Consider the following 27,715-nt stretch of genomic DNA (forward strand, 5'->3'; position numbering starts at 1 on the left):
CTTATAGCAGGCCATGACTACTTCCTTCCATTTCCTTTACAATTCATTATTCATTTATCCTATAATTTGTTGCTGTGTAGACATGGGGTAGTGGAAATAAGCTCCACTGTTTCCTGACCTTGGCACTAGGTGGAGGTGAGTGGTCAGCTCATTAAATAAACCAAGAATAAATACAAAATAGCAAAGACTAAGTTTTAAGTTCCTTGAATGGAAAAATATCTGTTTCCATGAAACATATACTGGTGATATCAAAAAGTGTCATTCTCAAATTAAAGTTAAAAATATAAATGATTTTAAAGGCGGATGATTAGGATTTCATTTCTGACAGGCAAAAGAGATTTGCCTTTTTCCTCTGCATCTACACTGGCTCTGGGGCTGACCATGCCTCATGTGGTCAATTTTTTTTACCAGGGGTAAAGTCTTTTTCCCTTCACAGTTTCATCATTGTTACTGTTGTCTTATTTCTGGTTCTGTGTGTTGTCCTGGAATATACAAAACCTGGACTATATCATAATAACCTTGAAGAATGAGCATTTAAAACTTCAAAATTGTCCTCTATCATTTTCATTCTGTAATTCCTTAGAACTGCAATTAGTTCAGAGTTTGGTTTATAAAACATGGGATAGTATGTAGTATATCTTTGAAAGTGTTGGCTGGTTCCTGTCCTGATTTTCAAAATGTCAGGTTAAGTTCTAAAATGGCTAGTTATAGAAAATTTGTAAATGCTCATATTTTTCTTCTTCAAAAATATAATTATTACACAGAACAAGTGTAAGTGCAAAATAACTCTTGCTCAATCTAGATATAATAATTGGTTGTTTCTTTACTAAAATCCATAGGAAATGTACATTGAATGATATAATTTGCTCATTTTTATTTTACAATAATAAAAATTACACAAAATCTCAGCAGATAGGTACACATCTTACAGTTATAAAATAATGCAAGCAATATTTAAGAAATGTATACAGATTTTCTTCTATTCATCATGTGTACAATTTTTGCTACAACAAAAATTGGCTCAGTCCTTGAACTGAGCCAGCTTTGAGTTTTTTTATTGAGGTACTGCAATAAAGTGATTAAAATCCATATAATTTTTAACTGGTAAAGAAAAACATAAAAAAGCACTAGACATATACAAAAAGCATGGGAAATGTTCGCAAGACTAAAGAGTATCATTCTGAGAATGTTAACAAGTTTTGATATCCAAACATGATTCAGCCAAAAATCAGAACATTAATGGAAGTTGAAATTGTTTTATTGATCCAAGGTTATCTGGGCAATCTAAAGAGAAAGTGTGATACTGTTTTACATTGTTGTAGATTTATAATTTTAAATATGAATTAACTATACACATAAAACTTCTTTAATTATGTATTGCTTTCTTTCTCCTTGTCTTGTAATCTGATGGCATACCAAATCAACTTTTGATTCCCTTCACCTCCAGTACCTTCTATCTCCCAGAATTTATTTCGATAGTCAGCATTATGTTGTAGGTATTTTCTCAACACTAATAAAAACAGAAAAGAAGTACAAGTTTACTTAAAAAGTAAAACAAAATTTTATTTTAAAAATGAGACACAATTCGTTTGCATTAGCTAAAGATAAAATTCATTATTTTTACCCTGCTTTTCTTATTTATGAAAGATTATTATGTGTACATGTATGTTGTGTAGTAATAATGTTTGTAGCAACAGCATGAAATCTGTGTTTTATGTTCCATTTAGTACTTATAACTGATATACTACTATACCTAACCTACACTGATATTTAAAGTCTCTCAATACATAATTGTTACTACAAAATGTTAAAAATGTGCAGCACTTCAGTCATGGGATGCATACAAATAGTAGAGTTCATTATGGTATGGAAAAAGAAATTGTGACTGGAACAAAACTTGGTAACATCTTAAATCTAATTCCTCCAGACATTTTGATTCATAAACATAGGTGATGGATACACTAACGAATTGCTGATTTATATATTAAATATTATCACTTTACCTTTCCACATTGAAAAAGAAATAGGTTTGCTGAAACCAATGTCTTTCCCTGGATAGGAACTTGTAATGTTTTGTAACATTCCCATGCCATATCCTTGCCTTCTTTTAACACTCCAAACATATGCTGTATCTAGTGTGTGCATGGCATAATGTTCCATTGTTTCTTCCACAAGTGACCCTGTAATAAAACCAAAATATGAGTTATTTTACTTGAGATTTGTCTTCTAAATTTCTGGATTACTGCTTTTGATCTCACTAGTCTAAATATCAAACAAAAACACAAGGAAATTAATTAATTAGTGCATATTTTGAAAACTATTTCTAATAAATACCTAAATAACAGTCCCTCCAGGCAAATGCTAGTACAGAACCTTATATTAGGATATAATCACTTCCTTTCACATCCTTTCCAGTTCACTACTCAGTAATCATATCATTTAACACTATATATAACCTACTGACAGTGAAGTAAAGCTGTCCCACCAAATGCCATGTAGGAGCTTGGGGGGAGAGAAAGTAGAGCTCCTACACATTCTTAACCTTGGCACTATATACAGGTGAGCGGTCAACATCATGCTCTGGTCGTGCTTTACCCTTGGGAAAGGACTCCAGTATCCATTAGATATGCTGGGTCGGCCCCAGAGCCAGTCTGGACACAGAGGATAGAGGAAAAATTCCCTGCCCCTGACGGGGATCGCACCCCAGTCTTCCAGAAACCCCATATAAATAAAGAAGTAATAACATTTTAAGAACTTAACTGTGTTTATTAGATCAAGTGAAAAGAGTATTATTGACATTACCTTTTGGTTTTATAGTGTAAAATCCAATGGCTTGTCCCTTCAACCAGAGAACCATTATTATGTCTGTAGGATCAGGTTGATCAAAAATTGCTTCTCCTTGTTCTCCATCAGGTACTTCAAATTCACGATAAATAACTTGACTCAAGGTGTAATAGACCACTCTGTCTCTTGGAGTTGAAACCTATAAATTGTAATTACTTTTTATACAATCATTTTATTATATATACTGTCTTTGTTTTAAAGTAGATGACACAAAATTTCCTGAACTTCACTCAGTTCAATGCAAAGTTTTTAACCATGGCAGCATTTTTAATTGTTCACATACAAAAGCATAATACAGATTTATATGTATCATTATCAAATAGATAAATACTGATTTCATGTGGGTGTCTTGTTAATGCCTTACAGTGCACAAAAATTTGAACATAACTAAAGTCGCATGTAGGATTTGAGGTTATCATGGTGGTGAGTCAGAAGATGGCAATTAATGGGTTGTAGCACTGCATAGACTGGTAGAAGATTACAAATGTTTCAGAGGTCTATGCTGCCTCATTGTCCTAATGATGAAGGCAGGAAGGACCTTTGAAATGTTGAGAAATGTTGACTACGTGATGCTGCAACCCAGAAATTGCATGTGTTCATTTTTCATGACACCAAATTGTAGGGGTCTATATTAAGTAGTTCCAGTGTTTAATTTTGTATCATCATCATCACACAAATATATAAAACCTGCATTATATATCTAAAACCTTTGAAACATGTCTCTTTCAGAATTTCTTTCTCTGTTGTATAACTAGATAACCAGTAGCATATTTATGTAATGTTATAAACTGTACAAAAATTATCAGACTTTCAGTATGACTTACTTCAAACCACCCATTTCTTTCTCTCTCATCTGCTAAGATATCTTGGGGTGTACACCATGTATCATTGAAGCCCAGGGCTACACCTGTCAACATGCATCATAACATATTCTAATCATTGTTCTTAAATTGTTGTATGATCTATGAATGACCACTTTTGAGTGTTCTAAAAATTGCTTTCCTTTTAATTTTTTATAAATCATGTCTTTTCTTAAAAACACAATTACTGGAATCATAGTTGTAATGTGTTTCAATTCATCACAACTGAATATCTATTATTTTCTATGATAAGTAACTCAAAAAATCAAGATAATCTGCCACTATACTAGTTACATAAAATAAATGTTTGAGTGACATTTTTTCCAGTGGTACATCATTTTGGCCCTACTTTATAAAATAACAATAAACATGTAATTCCTTTATCAACTGTGTATAAAGGATGTTACTTTTTATTGTCCAGTTTTGTAAAAATAATATGTTTTTCATAGTTAAAATGTTTATTTCTGTCAAAAGACATAAACATATCACTTCCTCCCTGAGTTACATCTCTGTATTGGTATCTTTATTTCTAGAAGAAAAGCACTGACAGAACTGTATAAGTATAATGGTATTGCAGTAAATCCACATTATTACCAACAATTATTACAAGAAGAGCAGTTCAGTTGTTTGACTGTGACAGAGTATCCCAGATGCATATCAGCTATATGTTCATTACTGATGGACATCAAATGTGAACACCTGAAAATTGGTAACAGCACGGGTTACAAGCATCACTTGATCCACAAGGTTGAAGAAATGAGTGATAAGTGGTGAGTGAGATGAAAATATCAGGTGGGATCTATGGGAGATAGGAAAGGGACTGGTGGAGAGCTTTGGTTAATTCAGTTAGTCTGGAATGTTTTTGATGAACAACCTACTAACATGCTCCCTTGCTAATGTTCAGTTTTTTATGTCCTGCTACACGCCTATGTAGGTGGAGGTATAGCTCCTACTCTTTCTTGACCTCGGCACTAGATGGTGGTGAGTGGTCAGCATCACGCCCTGGCCATGCTTTACTTATGGGAAAGGACCCTGGTAACCATTTGACAGGAGGCTGGGTGGGCCCCAGAGCTGGTCTGGATGCAGAGGCTAGACAAAAAATCCTGTCCCCATTGGGGATCGAACCCCAGTCGTCCAGCCTGTAGCTAGTCATGATACTGACTGAACTATCCCAGCTCATAATGCTCAGTTACAGAACCAAAATCTAAACCAGTGATTTTTATCTGGACTTCTGTGAAGTACATACATTCTTTAAGGAATCCACAGACTTACAAATCAAAACTAAATTTTTCCTGATATCAGAGAATGTTAACTCTTAGATTATGGCATATGTTAACCAGTCTTTGATGAGGGGACCAAACTGGAGTTTACAAATTTTTTTGTGGGCTTGGGACAAGGATGTTGACAGCATATAACAAATTAAGATTAATACATCTGGAGAGTTATTTGAATGATCTTGTAAAATTTATTTGTGGGTCAATCAATTTAGTCTCAAAGATCATATCCTGCCAGCAGGCCACACTATTCTCAATATGAGTATACTAAAAAGCTGGAATAAACAGAAACATGAAAAAGTTAGACATTTGGCACAAGTTGAGCCATAACTAAAAGAAACATGGCCCTCATAAAATGTTCTCCTATCTCACTGTACTTATCAGCAACAAAGACTGGGGGTAGGGGGGTTTGAATCTTATGTGGGGCACCATTTTGTCTGTCATGTAATGAGGGCCTAAATTGATCAAATTCTGGAAGTTCTGTTTAATCACAGTCAAGTTATGGAGTAAATATAAACTCAGAACAGGTCATAAGACGTAATCCGTGACTTGATAAAGAAGAAATTTAAAGCAGATAGTAATCCGTATGGCTCAATGACTACCACGTTAAAATATGAAAATGGTATACCAGAGGACTGTAAACCTTAGTTTAGCATACCCATGAATACATTTCAGAAACCCCCCAAAATTCACACTTCCTTATGAATACTGTGCATGGGCTAGGCAATGATCCAGTGCAAGACAGACCATTATTTCAGTCGTAATAATTAAATGAGACTGAGAAAGCATTTAAATCCGAAGAGAACAAATGGTATTACATGCCAACTGAAGGTTAATATATAGTTAGTTACAGCAATTTTATTTATAGATTAACTCAAGTTTTTCACAAATTATTCAAGAAGAATGACCTTGAACACTGCATCTCTTAAATGTATTTATTAGTTTAAGAATTATGAACCGTGCAAGGAACACGAAATCGCAATTTTACAAGTCTTCGTCGATGACAGTTGTCAATTGTGAAATTCAATCAAGAACTCTAAAATTACATTAATTGAAACGATAATAATTATCTTAAATTTTAAAATATCAGATGAAGTACATTTATATGCAAACGTTTTATTGCAAATTAATGGTATCTCTTCTGACTTTAAAATCGGATATGTGAAATGTAAAATGGCTGATTGTGAGACGTGACGTATAGGTTGAGATTGTTTCCAAGTTGTTTTTATAATGCAAACTGTTTGCTACATTTATTTGTGACAGTATTAATATGGATATTCTTATTACTACTAATATGTGTTCAGAATAATATAGAAGGTAGGTCCTTAAAATAAGACTATATCTGCTGTTATGATGTCCAACAAGTTAACTTGTTATATCTAATGTGGTGGTACGATGTTTGTGGTTATATTGTATGTCACAGATCATGTGTTTATTGATGCTAATGTTCTGAAACATTTCATCGTAATACAATGTATATAGTTCATTCTGTTGGCTGTGATAACCTAGAACATAACTACATGCCTCATGATGTATGTAGCGCTTTTTAGTTTGCAATTTTGTTACGGTGATGGGGTGTAGTGTGTCAGAAACAACATTTTACTATAAAGCCTTCGGGTTCGGCCTCCGTTTTTAGAAGTGAAGTGCATCATCAGAAATGCCTAACTGTACGAAAATAGTGGAATTATAGTTTTGAGAAACTTGTTGGCATGGTGGGGTAGATTTTTATGACATTGGTAATTCATGCTAGAATTGTTTTCCACAGAACAATGTAACATTCTTAGTAATTCTGAAGTCGTGCCATATGCCATTTACACATCCTTACATTTTGTTAGAAGAAGGATGACTGTTTATTACTCCCATATGGTTGCTTATTCCTGATGTTTTACACCTTACTCTGTGTTATCTTATTCATGTAATTGTTAAATATGAATCTCTGGCATGGCATGTATGAACACGTGAGAACTAGATGTTGACTCCACCTTCCCACATGTCTGTACTTAATGTAGTTGAATTGCAAAGGATTTGGAAAGAAGAAATACATTTAATAAAGACTTTTCATACCTGTCTAATGTGTCACCGAATTTGGATTGACTCTTGTTTACTAAATAAAACAGCATCATAATTTCATCATATTATAACAATTTTTAAAATAATTTTGGTTATAAGACTTCAAAATTAACTCATAGAATAGGTGTATGTGTGGAGAAGTCAGAAGCCGAGTTCTGGAGGAATTCACTATAACTTTCTCAAATTGTCCTACGTGTTTATCCCATAAATATTTGTGATGTGTGCTTGTGTATGTAGAGTTCCTGCAGCTTATAATTAATAGTTTGGTAATATGTTTAATTTCTAATTTTAACACTCACGGGACAGTTTGAAAATTTTTATTCCATCAGTTTGGCGTAAATGTTTAGGTTGTATGGAAATAGTGATTGGTAGTGTCATGAATAACCAGTTGCTAGTATTATATCCTTATGGCTTCTTCGAGCTAATGTCTGGTTGGTTTGTCTATGGCCTGATAGAGGGGCTTGGAGGCTTGTTTTGGCATGTGTGTGTGTGTGTCATGAGTAAGAAATTATGAAATTCAGTAATGTAACTGCACAAATAGTCTGTTGTTATACTGCCATTATGTACTTGTAATTAAACCTAAAAAACATTGATGTATTAGTGGGGCACAGTTGCTCAAATTAAAATTTTTATAATGATTCGACTTCAGGATTGTATCACTACCTTTACTTTTCATTACATACTGTTTGGCTTGTGCCCAATCTCAGCATAATATTTAACATGGTTTAGTTTAAACTTTACTTACATCTTCAAAGATGTAGTCCAAATATACAAATGCAGATGGTTCCTCAATGTGTCTGTAACTGCTGGTTTTTAGCATGTACAACTTTTGAGGAATAACATAAATTACATTTTGTATAATTCCTGTTGAACTTCGGTTAATTTTCAATATTCTGGAGCAGGGCTCCAGAAATACAACTTACATCTGATAGCCTCTTAAGACAATTCACTTGCCACAGATTATCAATATTTTTATACTTGTTCCTGGTCTCCGTTAACTTACTGGTGGCAAGTGGGTGACCCTAGTTTTTTTAATAGTGCCCCATAGGAGGTTTAGGAGGGTGTTGACTGTGTTCAGGTGACAGAACATAAGCCAGTAAGGCTATGTAGAATTTCATGTGTGAAAGCATGGCTGTGTATTAACTGTAAAGCTTCTTAATTTATTTTCATTTCTATGTGTTCTGAAAAAATGTCTATACAATGTATTGTGTATTGCCTGTGGGAAGCCCAGAATGTGAGCTTTATGAATTGCAATACAAAAATTCATGATGTGCCGTATATATCAGACAGCTCCTATTTAAATGAAGGTCTGACAGCATACTTATATATATATATATATATATATATATATATATATCAAGCTCACTTCAACTGAAGTGAGCTCGATATGTCTAATTGTGGACTGAGTATGTCACATTTCCTGCTTGTTAAGGTCATGAGAAGGAAAAACGAGAAGAATGGATGGGAACAATATACTCAGCATTAACATGGTTACAGGATTTTGTGCTGAGATAAAACCATGACTGTTGGTCTGTGAGGCCACTGAAGGTTGTCTTGCAGGTGCTCTGCTATTTATGTTGATGTGAAGAGTTTGATTATTTTTATGAGGATTTTTGTTGTAATTTTTTTCTTCTACTGATCTGTCTGTATGCCCTTGGTTGTCAGAAATGCTATAGTATTTTGGCATGAGTCTGTCTTAACCTAATGGTTTTTGTGTTAATTGTTTACAAATTTTATGTTTATTACTCCATTGATTCAAATTTTTTCTTTAAAGCAGAGGTTCAAGGGCAGGGAAATTTTTTCTCCCGTATTTATGTGGCAAATTATTATTTCAAATCTGTGCAGTTGTGGTATATGTGGCACACATAGGCAAAATTGTGACCAGAACATTTCAAGGGAAAATACAACTTAGAAGATATAAAAATAAATGGAAAAATAATATTAAAATACATCTTAGAAAAACAGGGCTTGGATTCAGCAAGCTCATGATAGGGGCCATTGGCAGGTTTTTGTGTTCACAGTGATGGAACTTCAGATTTCATGAGAAGAGGATTATTTTTTGACATCTTAGTAACTGTCAATTTTCAGGGACAATTCTTTATCGGAAAGTTAAATAGTTCAGTCATAACACAAAGTAATGGTTGGTAGATGCCCTCCAGTAGAAAGTACTTCCTGTCTTGCTCTGCTAAACAAATATTAATTCATGGCATGCTTCTCCAAACAAATATTAAATACATTCCACATATATATGTGTTTGAATATTAAAGTGTGTCAGTGGTCATTATGTAAATTTTCAGCAGTAACCAACCATCTTACAAGCCATTATCATTACACCTTCAAGAGGAATAGTTTCTGTGTGGAAGAAATTAGATCCACGAAGTGATTATCTTTTCTCCAAGCAAGGACACTTCATTTCATAGGCAGTCAGTGTTATTTGTGCTTATATGCAGGCGACGGAGGTTCACAGTAATGGAAATACCTTTTGTTGATTTATTTGCTATTTCTTGATACTAAGTGCTGTCATGTAACATTTTGTTTCCCACTTACTTATATCGTTTGGAAACCGTAGCTGCCTGCCTACAATTACGAAAGATTTTTTGAACTGATATTAGTTTCAATATTTGAGATCTGACTGAATAAAAACCTTTGATCTGTTTTTGGATCACATTGACAGACATTGTAAGAATGTCAGTAGGCATCAAAATTGTGACGTATCATCTCTAAAAAGCACACACAGCAAGGCATGTACAGTACATAAAGGCAGAGAGAGAAATGCACGACATATATGACTTGACTGGCAGTTTGCCACACACTGGTAATATTTGCATTTGTTAATGTGCTCTTTGTACTAAATGCGTGGACTGAGAACGTGTGTGGGAAGGTTGTGCCTGCATCTAAGTGTTCAACATTTTCTAAAGTCTAATCTGAACCACTTAAAAGAATGCTATCAGAACCCAGAACAGCGCAATCTGAAAGTTTAATTATTTTTATATTCTAATATTACTAAAATCTTACTTGATCAATACAAAGTATCAAGGTTTCCATTCTTCCAGGACTTAATACTAAAGTAAAGACATGTATTTATATAATTTTTAGATATGTACATTATCTCTATTCTATACATTTAACAAAATCATTATTTTTATAAAATGCAACACATTTATGTAGTTTTAATAGTTATATTAACTTCTCAGAATTACACAATTCTCAGTATCAGACAATATCAGGGGAAACGTTCGTGAAATTTGGGGTTCTCATGACAGTAGGTACAGAGCTGGCTGTCATCTGGGTTGTTGCCCCCTTGTAGTAGTCTGGTAGAAGTTTTGCTGACATTCAGATGTGCTTTCTGCCTCCATCTTCACAATAATGAAGACAGCAAGCACCTCTGAAACATAGTAAAGTTCTACTAGACTACATCTTGCAACAATCCAGAAGTTATTCGTCTTCTAGAAAATTTTTCATTGATTTTTTAAGTAATATTTAATGTGTGTATTCAGAATGTTTGTAAGTAGGTTCAGTCACTGAATGTTGGAAAAATGTTAGAGCACTGATTGAGTAGTCTAGTCATGGCATGCAGAAAGAAAGCCTAAATCGTGAATTAAATTTGTTAACACCTGAAATCTAGTTACTTCTGACATTTTTTAAAATTATTGATGAAGAATGCAGGTGGCCACACTGGGTAATTGTGGTTGCATGTGGCCATGGAGGCTGCTCTTCTCAGAATCACATCACAATACTACATAGTAACTAAACAAAACCTTAGCAAACAACAAAACTGACAAAGACATTCTGAAGGTTAAGGACCTGGGATAGGCCACAATAGATTTAAGAGATCCTGTGCAGTTGATTTTGCTGAGTGCATTTTTAAACCTGTTGTTCTTGGTCAAAGGGCCCATCACACTAAGGACTTGCAGTTGAAATTAGAAACAAAGGATTTAGAAACAATATTCCAGATCTACAAATGGATTAACGGTGCATGAGATTAATGCTGACTGACATGTTTAAAGAATGCAGTGGGTGATATCCGAATTGTCAACAACTGAGCTGATTGCAGGTTAAAAGGTACATTGTAGGGCAGGTGTTTTTTTTCTTACACCCGTAGACGAAACGCAAGATTTGGACGCGACTACTGTAAATTTGGAGAAACTCATTACCTACAACAGTGTACGAACACAACCTTCTATAATGTCCTCAAGTCGGATAAGTGCATGTATGAATGATATTTTTAACCTGTGCCAAATTATATCGGGGGCTTGCATGCCTTCTTTCGTGTTCTCTCTCTCTTCCTCTTCTATCCCTGGTTGCGCATGTAATTCCGATCATCTGGTCCCGAGCAGTTTGTACCCTGGGACGAGCTGCTGGAAGATGTGACCGTATCATGAGGGATCCGGGTATTGTGTAATGGTGCTGGAAAGTCGCACAAGCAGATGAGAAATTGTGTGTGTGTGTGTGTGTTGGTAGGAGGGTTTGCTGGCGTAGAGCCGGTCATACGTTTGGGTTAGTCGGGGAATGGGCTGCATGGCTGGCTGGGTGAGAGCGAGATCCAAGTTGTAACTACTCACATCGCAGCTAGTGTTACGCTGATCGAGCTTCCAGCTTTGCGCCTGTGTGTGCATATATTGGATATTGCAGCTCAGTAAACGTTGCGAGTGGGGGAAAAGTGTGGTGTTGTATGCGGAAGTCACAGATTTTTTTTAAATCGTACGAGTCGATAGGCCATTCTGTGTCCTCCCCCCCTCCGTCGGAGATTCCCTGACAGTGACATATAAGTACTTCCATGTGTGTTTAGTGCCGCTGATTCTGTGAAACTGTGCTGTCAAACCAGTTTTCTCTTCATCTAACCTTATAGGAGTGGAGAAATCCTTGCTCTTGGCGCGTGTTGTGCTCATAGTCTTCGGATGTAGATGACAAAAACGTAGGACCTTTCTTATAATAGCAGTTGTACGCAATGTTGACAAACAGTCTGAGAAATAACAACAAAAACGTCTAAACTGCACGGCATGTTTGTGCGTTGTTGGGACGAGACAGCGAAGGTTACGTTCCTTTTTCAAGGTTGTAGTCTGACATTGGCTGTTTTAATTAGTGTACTACGTGCAAAGGAAATTTTGAATTTCGTCTAGGAAGAAGGACGTGTGTTAAAATTTTTGGTGTCTTCGGTAATTACAGATGTAAATGAAGATTTTTTTTTACAGGGTGTCGCAATGTACAGCTGACGGATGATAAGTGACAGTGTCAGACACGCTACGCGGTTACGTAACTGAAGATTGAACGGTAAGTTAGTGTAGTTATTTATTCTGTTTTCGAAATTAGCTATCTTTCATCGTGTATTTGTTTAGCAGACAAAAACACGTGCCAGATGCATTTTAAGGTGTCGTGTATTGAAGCTTAATATGCACACGAAATTCGGAGATAGAGATACATTGTTATTTAATTTTCGAAAGATAATACATTCTCCGGAATCGAGTAGTTTTTTTAAGTTTTATTTATTCTAAAGGTTTGGCAATTCTTCAATACCGGCACCAAATGATCTAATTTAAAAAGTTTGAAATGCGTCTCAAATGTGTAACTCTGTGTTATATTTTAATGAAAAATAGTGGAATTGTGTTTAAGTGAAATTTCTGTTTGTACTTGTGGGGAAAACAGTGGAACGGAAATATATCGGAAGAGTGAGCGTGGAGTCCAATAAGAATTAAGACTTAGCAAGGCTTCTTTCTTTGAGAATTGGCTATATCTTAATCTTCTGTCCGGCTAAGTTGGGTGATTTTGACAAAATTTACGAAAAAGAAAGTAAACGCACACACACATGTCCGCGGATAGAAGTTTTATCGGTCTTTATTTCAACTGCATTGAGTGCAGTCTTAAGGAGAAAGTTTGACACTGGATATTTCTGGACCTTAACCCTGTTGACCTCTGTCCTTAAAAGAACTTTTCATAACTACTCTTGATCTGTATGACATGCAAACTAGAAGTTCTGGAGACGTAAGCTGACTACTTTGCTTTGGATGTTTCCACCAGTTGAGCAAGGCCAGCGTTCCATATTCATCTCTGATTTATGATCTTCCTTAACTTCTTGCATACTTTCCGTTGATGTATATTTGTTTTGCATAAAATTTCGAGATATAAGCTCAGTTTTTAACGTACATTGGAATATTTGTCAATGGTTGTGTTCTCGGTTGTGCGTCTTGAAGGTGATCGGAGGAACATACCGCCTTCATCTTCAGGATTATATGACCAGGCACCTACAAGACGACACGGGTTACAGCCCAGAAGATCACAGTCGATATGTCACTACTGTGAGAACCTCAAATCCCAAAAAGGGAGTGTTTCTTACGAATTTCTTTGATATGTGAGCATAATCCAGTTTCACTCGCCTCACTGGAATGTTATTGCTATCAAAAGAACTGGAAATGGGGATTTTGCTCCGACATTATGAATTATTTTACATTTTGGACCAGCCATTAAGTAGAGGTAGTAGTCCATTGCCGAATTTCGTTCTTTTTCCAAGTTCAAGCGAGTTGAACGTGGAGCTGACTGCTGACATCCTAGTGCGGAAAATAAGAATGCACAGGGTTCTACCCCCCAACTGACCCATTCCTGGCGCTCCAGCAGGACAACTTTACCTTTTCATCTTCCCAATAGTTTCCACGAAACTTTATATCAAAATCTACGAAGCACTTAATAACTAACTCCAATGGAAACAGTTTCTTGAGAAGCTGACGGTCACTCGGTCAGTCCAGAAATTTTCCGCCTCTCACAGAACCCAAAGATTCATTACCATGTTCACAAAAGTCCGCCAGATGAACCCATCCTGCGTCCTCCCACATATTTTAATGTATTTTGACAGATTAGTATACTCCAGACTATGCCTAGGTCTTCGGAATGATCTCTTACCTTCAGGTTTTTCAACCGAAGGATTGTACACACTCCTGAGCTGCGTGTTACTTGCCAAACGCATCTCATCGTCCTTATTTTGATCATGCTGCTGATATTTGATTACTTCTAAAAAATGGACTTCCTCATTGTCCAACTTCTTCGCTTTATTACGCTTAGTCCAAATATTCTCTTCGGAACCCTTTTCTCACTCTTTATCTATACGTAGTTCAGGTTCCTTGTAAACGAACCGGATAATACGGGGATTTTCCAGAACAGATAATCGTTTTCTATTTTCTACAGGAAATACGTCAAGTTTGCAAATTTCCTGTTAGAATCCTCAGTGTCATCCCATATTGACTGTCAAGGTACTGACAGCTAGAATACTTACAGTCAGACACCCTGCACCCCTGGCCATGAAAATTTGCGTGCGCTTTTTGAGCGATACGGTGTTCTGAAACGACCACATTGCCCTATGGAAATTCATCCTTTCGGGAACATGAATTGCAATTAAAGATAGTGAGTACATAGATGAAAATGATATCTTATATGGAATGGTAGTTCATCAAGAAACATGTCGTCGCCACAGAAGAGGAAATAGTACATCACATGTTTCCGTCAATTTTAGTGAATGCGGGTAGGAGGATGTTGCTTGAAATGTATGACTACCATATTCCTCATATTACTCGCGCTAACAGCAGACTGCCGTTAGCCATTTTTATCGTGATGTAAAAGACCGACAGTTTCATAAACAGAACAAAACATAACTTCAGGGGAAAAGCATCGAGTTAAATTGTGGGCATGTGATGGCATTGTGCAATTATCTTACGTTATGTGGGAGAAACGTCTGTTTCGTCTCCATTTGCCTGCTTCTACAGGGAGGTGCATGATAACGTACGTAAAGTGTCGTAAGTTTTGAAGATGGCTGCCTCCTGGCATGTAACACCGTGTAGTTTGGTGGATATTGACCGACGTTGCAAGGGTAATTGGAATTTTGTGATGTTGTGGGTATGTGGCTGGAATGGAGATCAGGAATGCGTGAAAAAAAGCTCTTGGAAAAACGTCCACATAACAGATTTAGAAGGAGGCGGGTAGTTAATATTGAAATATATCTTTGGTTTTTATGGTTGAAGATGGATGAAACTGGCTTAGGGTTGTTCCAGTGACTGGCTTTGATATTGGTAAGATTAAACCTTTTGATTCTTATGTTACGCTGTTAAGTTGTGATAAACAGACGAGGTAATTTCTTGTTGCAGAATGCACACTCTTATGAACGATTCAAGCTCAGAGGAAATTAGAGTGGCATGCATCCGAGATCAGTATTAAAACAGCCCGTATGTTAACGCCCAGAGGTGAAGCCGTGTCGATAGGTTTACGAAACCGACGTACCTTTGACGATGTACGCCATTCTGCGAATGAAAATGATTTATTTATTCGTTGTCTAATGTTCTCAGCAAAAAATTGGGCCTTATAAAAGCATTTTAATTATAATTTTGAACAATATACAAACAATTAACTTAAGAACAATGAATACGAAAAAAAATGGGCCAAGCCATCGACTTTTTGGGGTGATGGGAGTTTCCAGGTAGCTGGATTCGGAATACGGTCATTTTAAGCGCTGAATTGGAAGTGCGATAACCTGATTGCATAAATAGCACTTGAACAGAATTACTCTGTAAAATAATAAGTTCTTTCATTATAGGGAACGCGCTCAGACCTGCCGGTGTGTTCGCACGGCAGCCATTATTAAATTTAACCGTTCAGAATTATTCATGAATGTATCGCCCCTCGTTTCAGCGAATGACAGTCATGGATAATTTGCTGTTTTTTTTGCACAAGTTCTATATCGACGTTCGTTCATGCGATACTTTTGTTATAAGAAAACCGTCCTAACAGCATTCCAGTCCTTCTTTTTACCCCAGAGCGCAGCTTCCAATGATTTCAAATGTAAATAATTTGTGGCGAGCGTATGTACTGCATCGAGTTCTCTTGTGCTAACTTGGCAATAATACTTTAAATAAGGCATTCCACGTTCATATCGAATCTTATTTTAAAACGTATCTTGTTACGTGGTATTGTTCTGAATGGATGGCCGTCGGATTTTAAATAAAATATAAGGTTTGCGTTGTTTTATCAAACATTTTCGCTGTCTGAACTCATGAGTACCGTTTTTCAGCATAACTTAATATTCACGTTTTGGAAGTAATACGTAAGATGAGTAATTTTTATGTGAACGCCATAGTTAATTGACGGTGTAGTTGGAACCCTGATAATGGTCAGCCATGCCCAAAACATGCACGACGATGGGCAACATTTAAACTGTACGTAAACGTAATAAAGTTGTGTCTGATGGCTTAGCATTGAATTATTAACAACAGAAACGAAGGTGGAAACAATACGAATGATTGAGTTGGGACATTTTTATTTCACGTACTAGATGTAAGATGTATTCTTTATGCAACAGCCAGGCATCGCCATTTCATTCCAATCGTAGACAAAAAATAGGAAGAAAACTGTGTATTATACGTTTTTCGTAGTTATCCTGTTTGGTGTATTGGATGAGTGATAGGCCTCGTTTGTGAATTAACTTACGTTGACTTCAGCCACACTTACATATTTCAGATTCCCATGCGAAGAATGTTTCTGTGTCATTTTGCATGATGACTGGACCAAAAGCTAGAGGTGACCCACTTCTGTGTGTTCTTGTGTGAAGTAGATACTCCATATAGATTAGTAGCAAGGTTAATGACCACAAAAGGAAGAGGATAATTAATTAACAGTAAGAACTGCTTACATTACCGCATTGTGATTGTGTACGCATACACCGTTGTAATTGAGTTTCGTCTGTACTGTCGTCTTTGGTTCTTTATCCAGTTGTAAACTTGAAGATTGTGGATAAATGTAATTTCTTTATGCAGATTTGTCGAGTCGCGTTTAGAAGAATAATTGAGGATTTTGAAAAGCTAGTACGAGGAACTGAAATAATGTTTCTTGGATGTCAGCGCGTGCAGTTTTGCGCTGTCTGATGGACGTCTTGGTTCCGGTGGCTTGTAGACGCATGCGATAAAAATAACCTTAATGGTGTAAATTTGAAGTTTATTGTTGTTACTGAGAGGCGTTCCCTTTATTCATTTTTGTAATTACATGTTATTACCGATTTCATAGATGTAAGTTTTGTAAATGTGTGTTGGATCGATGTCGAATTCTGGTGACGCAGAATGCCTGGTATTTTTCTGAACTGAATTCAGGAAAGTTGATTTCTTCAATTAGCCGTTCAGTGGATATAAGAAATTACGTTTCTGTACACAGTGTGAGGTTTCTGGTTGTCACTACGACGATTATGAAGATGGCTTGCCTTATGGATTGTTGCGCCGTGTAATCTGGTAGATGTTTACCGACGTTTCGGAGGCACTTTCGAGGTTTCTTGATGATGGAGGCAGCAAACACCTTTGATTACACGGCGTAACAGCCCTGAAGACAGCAGTCTTAATAGTTTTTTTTACGCAGACTGTATTTTCAGCGTTTTTTACCTTTCCAATGATTTCACCATTTTAAAGGAAAAGTTGCGAAGTTCTTGGACACATTGAAAAAAGTGTACACTGTGCTTTGACCAGTGCATACGATTGACTGCCCTGTAATAGGGGGAGAAAGCTAAAACCTGGTATTTAGAGTGGTATTAAGTGGATATACCTGTACTCTGTGAGCGTCCTCATATGCATATTTGGGCTTGCTGTAGTGTACATTTGACAGCATTTTATTTTTTTCCTTTCTTGTTCTTGTTTTTTCCCCACTCCTTCGAGTCACAGCACAGTGTGTACAAGTAAATGGGTTAAGAATAAATCCGTTGCTTCAGTGGCATGTGATTGAGACTTCATACACGGAAGAGAACCTACTTCCGGCTCCCATATTGTATGTAACATGCTTTCCAGTATCAGAGTTGCTCGTTTAAAGATAACCAGGATGTCTGTGTTGGTTAGTCATAGGGGTTTGCTGTGTGCCATCGGTTAATCGACAGAAAAGAACGCGAAAGCTTATCATACTTACTGTCATTAAGGAGTCATTATAGATTTCGTGTAAAATGACTGTCATTCCGTGGCTGGGAAGCTTCTTGGACATTAACCATCGTCATAATTTCATTTAATCTAATTTGAAAACGATGTTATGGAGACTGTAAATCTGTCTTCGTTCTCAGGTGTAACCTATCGTATTGGACCCAACAAAATAAGTTTTACCTCTGAGGACTGAGACATTACAGTCTCTGAAGCGTAATTTTTTTTTCAATTAAATTAAACGATAGATAATGTACGTAAGTTTATTTTAATAATATACTACCACAAAACTTTAGGTGGAATGTGTATTTGGAGTTTTACACACAACCACACTACTCTCCCACGCACGTTGTGTCCACTTCTCAAGCTCTGTCCATACCAGTATCGACCCACACACGGGATGCTGTGAGTTCATTCCATTGAGCGTTAATACTATCCAACACGCCATTGTAGTGTCTGTCGTAAGGGTGCGCGTACAATGCCCGCGCACTCCGGGGGGACACAGTTTCGGTAACTGAAGGATTAGTAAGTTGAATGTGAGATAATACTGTAGTGCTCTGTCTGACAGGGAACTAATTCTGGAGCGTAGCGTATCGTAGAACAGACTTTAGGACGTTTGTACAGTCGCATCTCATGTAATAACCGTTAGAAATCAATTAAATGTGGATCAGATCCAAATTATATCGGGAATGCTTGTTACTGTTTGGTTCAGAATATTTTACCCTCGTTTTCTGCCAAAATACCAAAATGTTACAGTTACGCATGGGCGTGAAAGTTGGTCGCTCTCATTGAGGGAACAACATAGGTTGAGGGTGTTGGAGAATAGGGCGCGTAGGAGAATATTTGTACCTGACTTGTAAGAGGGATTAAGTGTTGAGCATAATTGCATAATTTGGACTCTTCTTAGAACATTTTTAGGATGATCAAAATGAGAAGCATAAGATGAGCTTGGTATCCGGCACGCGTGTGGGAGATGAGAAATACGTATAGAAATAGCAGGGAAAGCCTGAAAGGAAGAGACCATTCTGAAAACCTAGGCGAAGATGAAGGATAATATTAAAATAGATCTTAAGGAAATGAGTGAGAGGGTGTGGATAGGATTTATCTGGCAGGACACCGCGTTTGACGTCAGTACATAAAAACTGGTATTTTTTTGTTTATTGTATATTCTGCGTTTTGGAAAAGGAGATAAGATATCTCGATCAGGCATTTCCGTAGTTTATTCATCTCATAATTTCATCACGAATCTCAATTTTAAGGTTTGTATTATGAGCAAATCAAGTGCAGGACGTAGGTCAGTGTATGAAACATTTCTTTGTATGTTAAAAACTGTGTGACAACTTTCTGTTACTGAAAGTAAGAAATATTAGCAAACTCTTGTCATGTCCCATATCTCTTGTGTTTTTTAAAAAAGGAGTCGTCATAAATTCTTCCTAGAACTCTGATTTGTCACGTTATTGTAGAGATATTATCTGTTACTATGTTGCATAGTTTCGATTTTCTTAACAATTTTTATGATACTGAAAGGTTTTTAAACTCGGTAGGTTATTGTATGTGCAATTAGTTTTGTTACAGCGGAGTTCTACTTATTTTGTGATAGCAAAGTAGTGAGATAAGCAACGGAGTCATCTTCTTATATTTGTGTTGGTATTACAAACAAGAATAATTTCGTTTACAAGGAGTGTGTCATGCGTTTACTTAGTTAGTTCCTGTGTCAAGGGAGGCTGTGCCTCCAACAGTGCAGAGTGTAATTTTATTCTCCACAATCCGTTATAGGATTTATGACTGACCACAGTTTCCCCAATTTGTGACAGTCAATTTCCCCCCCCCCCCCCCTTTCAATTGCCCCGTGCGTTCTTGTATTTTCGTATCATTCATTCTTGATTACATTGCTGATGTGAAGTAACTAATTAAATTGGCACAGAAGATTTTATTCAGTCCCAAGATTTGTATAGATTGAATGGTAGAAGTAATTTTTTTTTATATTTCTGTTGCTTTAATTGTATCATAATTTGCATATGAACCATCGTTTAATATCGTTCTATATCTGTGGAATACAGTAGTTTGGGGCCCTGGATGTAACGTATACAGCGGCATAGCAGTAGTTGAAATTTCGAAGGAAATTTGTACTGAAAATGATAACTATATGCTATTGAATCCAGCGAGTCTGTCAGGATTTGCTTATAGAAGAGTATAAACATTAGAGGTCTTTGAGGGATTAACATAAATTAGAAGTGCCAGAAAACTAAGGTCGCAGACAAATATTATCTCTGTACGTAAGAATAAGCAAATAATTGAAGATGTTCCTGAACTAGGGATTGCAAATGTCGTGATTCATACCCATTTATTTTTATTTATTTATTTAGTGTTCTGTCTGACGACAGGTCCATATGAACAGGATCCTTCCATCCTTTTCTCGGACTGGGACCTGTTCATATACGTTCTTGGCAGATGATCCACAAGTGGTTTGCCATTGCCTTCTTCTGTGTGTGAATGGAGTAATTGTTGGGATGCCACGGAGGAAAACTCCGTGTTGCCTAGACCACGGCCTTGCCCAACACAAGTTATAAATTCGGGCACCGCCGGGAATCGAACCCGAGGCCCCAGGATTACAAGGCCAGCGTTCTAACCGCTAGAGATAACTATACATTTCGAAGTATCTTTATCACTCTTTCATAGTTCAACATTTCTGTTAAAGATATAATTCATTTATCTGGGTATAGATATTACACAATCACGAAACGAATCAATATCATCTCATGATCCTTTTATCTGACGTCAGATCGAGTTGATTTTTGAAGCACATAGTTAATAGTTGCATAAACAGTTGTGGATAGAATTTAAGGTATTCGCAGTGTATGTTGTGTGTCGACTCTCAGGAGGTAAGTAGGCATATATACTTTCTCAGAACATAGTAGTCTGCATCATATCCTGAATGTTCTGTACTTAGGATACTTTAACCGACAGTGTGTGTGAAAGTGACGTTAATTTTTTTTCTGTGTTAGAGTTAGTCCTTCCAAACGGCCATTATATTTTGGACCAGTAAGTGTCAACACTGCTAATACCAGGGCGGCTAATGTCCTTGCTTCAAACGCCTTCTCCAGACCAGGGTTGTTTAACCCCTGGGCTAAACCGACCCAGGCACTACACCGTGATCAGTTCCCGAAACATTAAAAAAAACGTAGGCGGTGGTTAAGATCCATAATGATAGTCATGTTTAAAATGCGTTAGGTTTGTTTCTAATTGTTACGCCTTGTCCATTACAAGCAATTTTAGACCCGCAGTTTGCGTCCTCCGTCTGAGTCTTTTTGAGAATCTGATAGTCGCTCAGCTGACCAAGGTTTATATCCTGAACCACTTGAATCCAGCCCACTCTTGTTCCATATCTTAATCCAGTTTAACTTTATCCTCCGATCTATACCTCGATCTTCCAGGGTGGAACTGAATAAAACTGACATCCTTATCCTTAAAATTGTTTGCTATCTGGACTTTTTCCATCGTCTTTGTTTAAGTGTAATCCACCGTCGTCAGAATCCTTTAGTCATCCTTGTCGCTCGTTATGACATCCGCTGCCTTTTGTGACCTTCATCTGTACGTGTATAGTAGTCCGATGAGAAGAAATGAGTTGTTTGCATCATGTGTGCGAATGAAATTACTTCCCATTTAAGGTCAGATGATGCATTCATGATTTTAATGATAGTGAAGTGACGACTCGTAAGTAGCAGGGATTGGTTTCAGTACGTCACTGACTTCTTGGTCGTATGAAATGTCGCTCAGATTATTCACGTTAACCGTTCTAAGTCAACTACTGCTGACATCCGTGTGCCACGTCGTGTCCGAAAATATTAACTCTGCCATCAGTGCTTTTCAACCCCTTTCTTGTGGTTCCACGCCAAAGTAGATTATTGTAGTGTGGGAAGACGAGTTACTGGAACGAGTTGCTAGAACCCAGTGGGTACTGAAGTGCATGTTTACATGTGTCACTTATCCATTATCTCGCAGCATGCCAAATCTATAGTAGACCTGCAGTAATATTAGCAACTTGCTTGTATATATGTGTGTATGTGTTATTGTTCAGACTTGGTTTTCCTCTTATTTAGCCTGCAAATATTTGATTGTAATATGCATTGTAGTTCATAGAAAAATCTAAGATTTTGGTAACGGTTAATATGCAAAATAAAGATTCTACGACTGATTTATAAAAGAGTACTGTGTTCGATATTGTCTATTATCTGAGGAAAATGTGATATACACTGCTAATTTGATGAAGGCCTTGTGGTTCCTCATACGGTGTTCAGTGAATGGTTTTCGTCATGTAGATTATGAATATGGTTGACAGTGGGGCGTTGGAGTTTCATGCTGCTGGTCATGTCTGGAATACTGCTGTGAGGCACGTTTTCTGTACGCCATCGGTGTTCATTGCTTATTGTTCGCTTTATTATAGTTACCATAATGAGTAAGCACGGCCATTATTGAATGCCGTTGTAGCTAGATACATAGTACACCATACAGCATGTACTGACGCGAAGGCCTGATTCAACTCGAGAACCCATGGACGAATTTTCGATGATATTTTGTATGGACATTATGTCATTGGAGGCCGTACTGTAAACGTTCTTTAAATTTCTTACAATCCATCATACCAACATGGCTGACTAAGCGTGAGCATCAATGGTGTATCACATACATTTGAAAGATAGACAACTTTGGTACAGGAATTGTTTGTGTGGTGTGAATCTACAGCATGACGGCTGCATAAAACATGTTCTGACTGGAGTTCAAGAATTGGGTACCATGACCTCCTCCGAACTAGTCTAATAGGAATAGATTTTTTTTTGGAAATTAAAATGTTATTTGGCACTTCAAGTTATGTTTTAGGCTATAAACTGCGTTTATTCATAAGTTTGTTTTGTCTATAAGTAGAAACAAAGTCAAGGCCTTATATTGGAAACTGTGCCATTCTGTCAACAAAAACAAAACCCAAAAGAATTCAAAATTTAAAATAATTGGTTGCAGTAATAAAGGAAATGCGACTCTAATGGGAGTCTGGGGGTCTGTCTCGTGGTCATCTGGGCACCGAGCCCAGAAAGATGCCCCATGAGCGATATTGCATTTAATTGAAAGTTGCACGAACCAAATATAAGATTAACAAGACAAGATTCATATGACTATAAATCTGCACGATAGGAAACTAGGCTTTAAGAATTACGCCCCCAACTCTGTGTCTGTATTGGCGCAGACTTTTGCTATTGTTTATCTTTCGCAGGTTATCGTAAAATCTTGAGATAAACTGAAGACACCGTGTTCAGTTGGAAACTGCTGAAATGTAGATCATTTCTTGCTATTATTCTTGTTCTGCTTTCGATGTTTGGCCAGACACAAAGCTGTTTAAAATAGTAGACAAATAATCTGAAGTTGTGATAGAAGCAGTGTTTCTTCATTTCCTGATCTTTTCGATAGCTTGCTATTCGGTTCGCTGGATTGTTCAGCTGCAGATCGGCCTGCTTTCAAACCGTGACCGGAAGAATGCGAGAATTGTAGCAAAAAAAGTGAGAAGTGTATTGTGGTGCCTGTTTTGTGCGCAGTTTTGACGTATTTGTATTAAATTTAGAACCTGGATTCCACCGGGATAAGGACGCATAAAATAGAAATCTTTGTTATTTTTTTGTAGTGTTGCCAAAATACTTTCCACAGATCTGATTTTTATCGTCTTGTTGAACAGTAAGAAGTTTTATTATTTTTTATGGTGAAACAATTGTTTGACACTTTATTAAAATGTCGCAGAATTCAGAGGATTTTAATAATAATTTTTGCCCACATTAAGAGGGAAATTTTTTAGTACTGCGTTTCGCTGTGACATATCGCCCACTCTGGATGAACGTATTTAGTTGGTATATTGTTATTACGAACTTTTTCTGAACTATGTCGACGGAAGTAAATTTTGGTGTAAAATTGACTTTCCTTCTTTTTTCAAATAAGACATGCATATATTTCGATACTAACAGACCAAACCGAAAATGTTTCAAACAAAGTGTGTGGCCCTTAGACGCAATTTTATGTTGTGAGCATTTTCGTCGTATATACTGTTTTCAAGATATAACCTTGAAATACGATCGCGAAATTGACAGTCACAAAAAATGCAATTGAAATAATTTCTTAATGGCGTCACTCTTGACTCATAACGTTGTAATTGCTCAACCGAAACAAATTAAGCTGACATGTATGTTACTAACCCACATCCATTTGCAGCCCAGTTTCCTTCTTTCAAAAGGGAATCGAAGTTTCTGGCATCTTGTCCGTGTCATTTCTCGCTTTGGATTAATTCGACGATTTTCATGAAATTGCAAGAACGTCTTACAGTTCAGTGTGGCTGTACTTTCCTACTTTTGTTTCCCATTATAATTATACCAACATGTCGTCTGTGCAGCCTTTCGAAGTATGAGTCACGTAGCCATCAAATCTAAATCTCCGTTTACTACTGCCTTATATAAAGCTTCCAAATTTTGCCAAACCATTACACATTCAACCTTAAGATGGTAATTTTAATTTTTGCCAAAACGTCGGATAGTACCCAACATTTGACGAGGCTCAACTCCGATGTACTTTGTACACGTTTGTGGTAATAACCAACCATTTTTAGATAAATACGAAGTGTGCAACACAACAAGGGTGCATGTGTTTAAAACACGTTTTTGTATATTTTTTAGATGATGATATGCAAGTGAATAATTCCGGATTGAAGTGTTGTATGGAGAAAAGCAGTGATGAGCCAGAATCTGCAGAACACAGCTTTGACACAGGTCAGTTTTGGTTCATGTATCGTGTTTACAAAACCATTACTTTGATTTTAATTGTTCAAGAGCCATCTTGAATTAATATTTTATCTGTTAAAAGGAGATACATTTTAGTAATAAGAGTGAAATTTAAATAATTCAGATGTTATGTTATCATTAATTTATAATATACAAAATCCATTTCTTATGGAACTGCGACAACAGTGATGAAAAAAATACATGCGCTTGTGATATGAACAGTAGATCGAACATAAGGCACGTGTTCCCAATCATATTTCTTGAAGATGTATCCAGAATGTTTGTTCCCTTTAATTGTATACAGGGAATAGCTTATCCTCTGTGGTAAAGTGGAAGAATTTAAACATAATTGTTGTTTTCAGCGGTACCAGCCGGTTGCCATAGTGGGCCCATTTCAGGACCCTGGAGGCTGCTGGTTCCTCCCTTCAAAACACTCGACCGCATCGCCTGCCATCATGGACAACAACAAGCTGTCGCCCACCTTTGCCCAGAAGAAGGCAGAGGTGAAACTCAACGCGATGCCGTAAGTCTAAGTCTTCACAGTTTCTTCATTGAACATTGCAGCTGAGTGGTTAGAACTCTGCTTCATATTTTGAGGTTCCACAGGCGTCTTTCAATATTCTTTCGAATTTATTATCGATTAAACGTCCTATCAGGTAGCTCATGACAGTCTGATCTGCTTACAACATCATTAGATAAACCACAAATAATATTAATAATCACAGATTTGTTCTTTAATTATTTCAGATTGTTTATATCATTATGTCATTATTATTCTAAATATGATTGCCAAGAATTTAAACCAGGGAATTTTGGATATATTAATAAATGTCATCTTATTATACACCTGAGTACTAACCTAACATAACACATTCATTTCTGTTATAAAAAATGGCAAAATCTAAAAGCTGAAATGTACTTTTTCTTCTTCTACCGTGTCTTGACCGTTACTTCGGTCTTCTGGTGCCTAATATTTTCTTCCATTCTTCTCTATTTTCCCATCCTTCTGGAGGTAGTTTCCACTCTATCATGGTTCTTGTAATTCCGTTGTTCCATCCTGGTCTCGGTCTTCCTTTCTTCCTTCTCTTGTTTGGTTGTCATTTCATAGTCTTTTTTGGTAACCTTTCCTCCTCCATCAAAATGTACTTTTTAACATTAATAAAATGTTCTTGGGATATCAGCCGTGTCAGTTGGATAAAAATCACCACCATTTCAGAGATCATTTGTCTCCATGATCACGACCTCGAAGATGTTATTATTGTTAGTTTCTGTAAAAGCTTTAGATCATACTTCTTTAATGATGGAATAGATTCTAGACTCATAAATGTATTCAGTTTCCTTCATATTGACTTCTCTTCTTCTATGGCTCTCCGGTCCGTATTCGGTCCATGGCCTCCTCAATTCTCCTCTTCCATTCGGTCCTCTGTTAGGTCCGTCTGTCCGAGGCTTTGATTAAGGTTTCGAAACATCTTCCTTTTTACGGTGCAAGGTTGTTAGCCATGCGACCAACCCCCAACCTGGAGGACCAGGGTACTTGTCTTAGTCTGACCTCTCCCCCTCGACCAATCTGGCTAGGGAGGCCCTACCAGTAGCTGTTGGGGTCACTGAGGTACTCAGGCCCCACCACCACGACAAGGTGCAGGTACCATTAAGTGGGGTTCATATTGACTCTTTAGTGTTATAATTTGAATCTTTTATGTCTTGCATGTTTGCAGTTGGTTCCATGGGAAGATATCTCGTGATCGTGCAGAGCAGCTTCTCTCGCCCAAGGAGGATGGCTTATTTCTGGTGCGAGAGTCAACAAACTTCCCCGGTGACTACACACTGTGTGTCTGCTACCAGGGAAAGGTTGAGCATTACAGGGTCAAGTACAAAGACAACCAACTGACAATTGATGATGAGGAATTTTTTGAGAATCTGTCACAGCTTGTGGAGGTACACAAATTTATTGAAGTTCTAGGTTTATAAGGCAATAAAAATGTCAATGTCGATGTCTTGTAGGAGGTTACAGACATTTGGGAGGACCATATCACCGTGTCCATTTAGAAGTGAATCGGCTTGGGGACGTGAAGTGTTTTTATATCTATATTTATGTGAAACGGTGTGCATTGTGTTTATTATGAGAACTTTTTTGCTTTTAGTATTAGCGTTGCCAAATACATGTATCGAGCACTTACATTGTTCCCATTAAACGATTATGATTCATTGGTGTCAAGATAAGTGAACTAAGAATTTTCATTACACAAATTTCTTCAAAATACATAAATACATTTGTGTATTACTTCTGTTTTAATATGGAAGTAATGTAATTTTTTTGAATATGCTGTTGATTTCACAGTACAGGTTTATTAATTAGATAGTTAACTTTAGTGATTTCTTTTTAGCATTATGAACAAGATGCAGATGGTCTGTGTACACAGCTGACAAAAAGTTTACCAAAGAAAGGAAAGCAAGATTTTTGTGTGGATACCAAAGCCTTTGTAGAAGCTGGTTGGGTCATCCAGGAACATGAATTAGAGGTACGTAATATTTTATTGTTTACAGTAGTTAATTACGTTACAAATTAAGAAAACGATGAATTTTTTTTAAACTTGACATTGAGTTTTGTTGCGTGTAGCTTTGAAGTTCATTCCTGTGTTAAGATGAAAACCTAAAAGCGTTAACAGTGACACAAGAAATTACGTGTCACATATGATACTGAGGCTTTGTGTTATGAACAAAATTCAGCAGCGTTTATTGCGGTTACCAGTCAATTAGAAATTTTTATCAGCAACCTGGATTAAGATACAGAGAATGGAGAAATGTTTGAAGTTTCATGTGTGCTTTGTACTGCAGTCACATGCAGGATGATATTAATTAAATGATAAGAGACTATCTTTTCACTAATTCTGTCAAGAGATTACAGGCATTTTAAATATTTATGGCATAACAAATAT

At 36.8% G+C, this 27,715-nt stretch overlaps 2 protein-coding genes across 9 annotated transcripts in view; one reads left to right on the forward strand and one right to left on the reverse strand.

The window, feature by feature from the left end:
- Positions 1–854: 854 nt before the first annotated feature.
- LOC110834763 (protein FAM169B) lies at positions 855–11,961 on the reverse strand. Of its 5 annotated transcripts, none has more exons than XM_022074235.2 (6): positions 11,891–11,961; positions 4,303–4,403; positions 3,669–3,751; positions 2,803–2,983; positions 2,004–2,180; positions 855–1,510 (listed from the first exon to the last, which is right to left on the reverse strand). In XM_022074235.2, exons 1-6 carry the CDS (start codon positions 11,935–11,937, stop codon positions 1,371–1,373), a joined length of 729 nt encoding a protein of 242 aa, XP_021929927.1. In that variant the 5' UTR covers positions 11,938–11,961; the 3' UTR covers positions 855–1,370. The 5 variants fall into 5 exon arrangements, with proteins under 5 accessions (XP_021929927.1, XP_087213756.1, XP_021929928.1 ...); XM_087357630.1 differs by lacking the exon at positions 11,891–11,961 and adding an exon at positions 6,078–6,099; XM_022074236.2 differs by lacking the exon at positions 11,891–11,961 and adding an exon at positions 5,887–6,029.
- The window catches only part of Csk (C-terminal Src kinase), a 30,270-nt gene continuing 8,703 nt past the window's right edge, over positions 6,149–27,715 (forward strand). The window contains exons 1-6 of one of the 4 annotated variants that reach the window (XM_022074228.2): positions 6,149–6,295; positions 12,241–12,319; positions 24,675–24,767; positions 25,142–25,302; positions 26,495–26,714; positions 27,164–27,298. In XM_022074228.2, the coding sequence (XP_021929920.1) occupies positions 24,732–24,767; positions 25,142–25,302; positions 26,495–26,714; positions 27,164–27,298 (552 nt within the window). In that variant the 5' untranslated portion in view covers positions 6,149–6,295; positions 12,241–12,319; positions 24,675–24,731. Of the gene's footprint in view, positions 6,296–11,417; positions 11,440–11,972; positions 12,101–12,240; positions 12,320–21,712; positions 21,919–24,674; positions 24,768–25,141; positions 25,303–26,494; positions 26,715–27,163; positions 27,299–27,715 lie in introns of those variants that run through there. The other 3 variants (XM_022074231.2, XM_022074230.2, XM_022074233.2) reach the window with 3 other exon arrangements.

The sequence above is a fragment of the Zootermopsis nevadensis genome, unplaced genomic scaffold (assembly GCF_977971745.1).
Source record: "Zootermopsis nevadensis isolate Lab colony 2312 unplaced genomic scaffold, Znev_1.0 Znev_ptg000028l, whole genome shotgun sequence".
Classification (NCBI taxonomy): domain Eukaryota; kingdom Metazoa; phylum Arthropoda; class Insecta; order Blattodea; family Termopsidae; genus Zootermopsis; species Zootermopsis nevadensis.

Bases quoted from the DNA above. Each gene is read 5' to 3' on its own strand.
- LOC110834763 (XM_022074235.2), bottom strand. From the start codon at position 11,937: ATGAGCACAACACGCGCCAAGAGCAAGGATTTCTCCACTCCTATAAG. The intron at 3,752-4,302 runs GTTGGTAATAAT...GCATGTTGACAG, and splicing joins CTGCTCTTCTTGTAATAATT to GTGTAGCCCTGGGCTTCAAT. The intron at 2,181-2,802 runs GTAATGTCAATA...GTTTTATTACAG, and splicing joins TTACACTATAAAACCAAAAG to GGTCACTTGTGGAAGAAACA.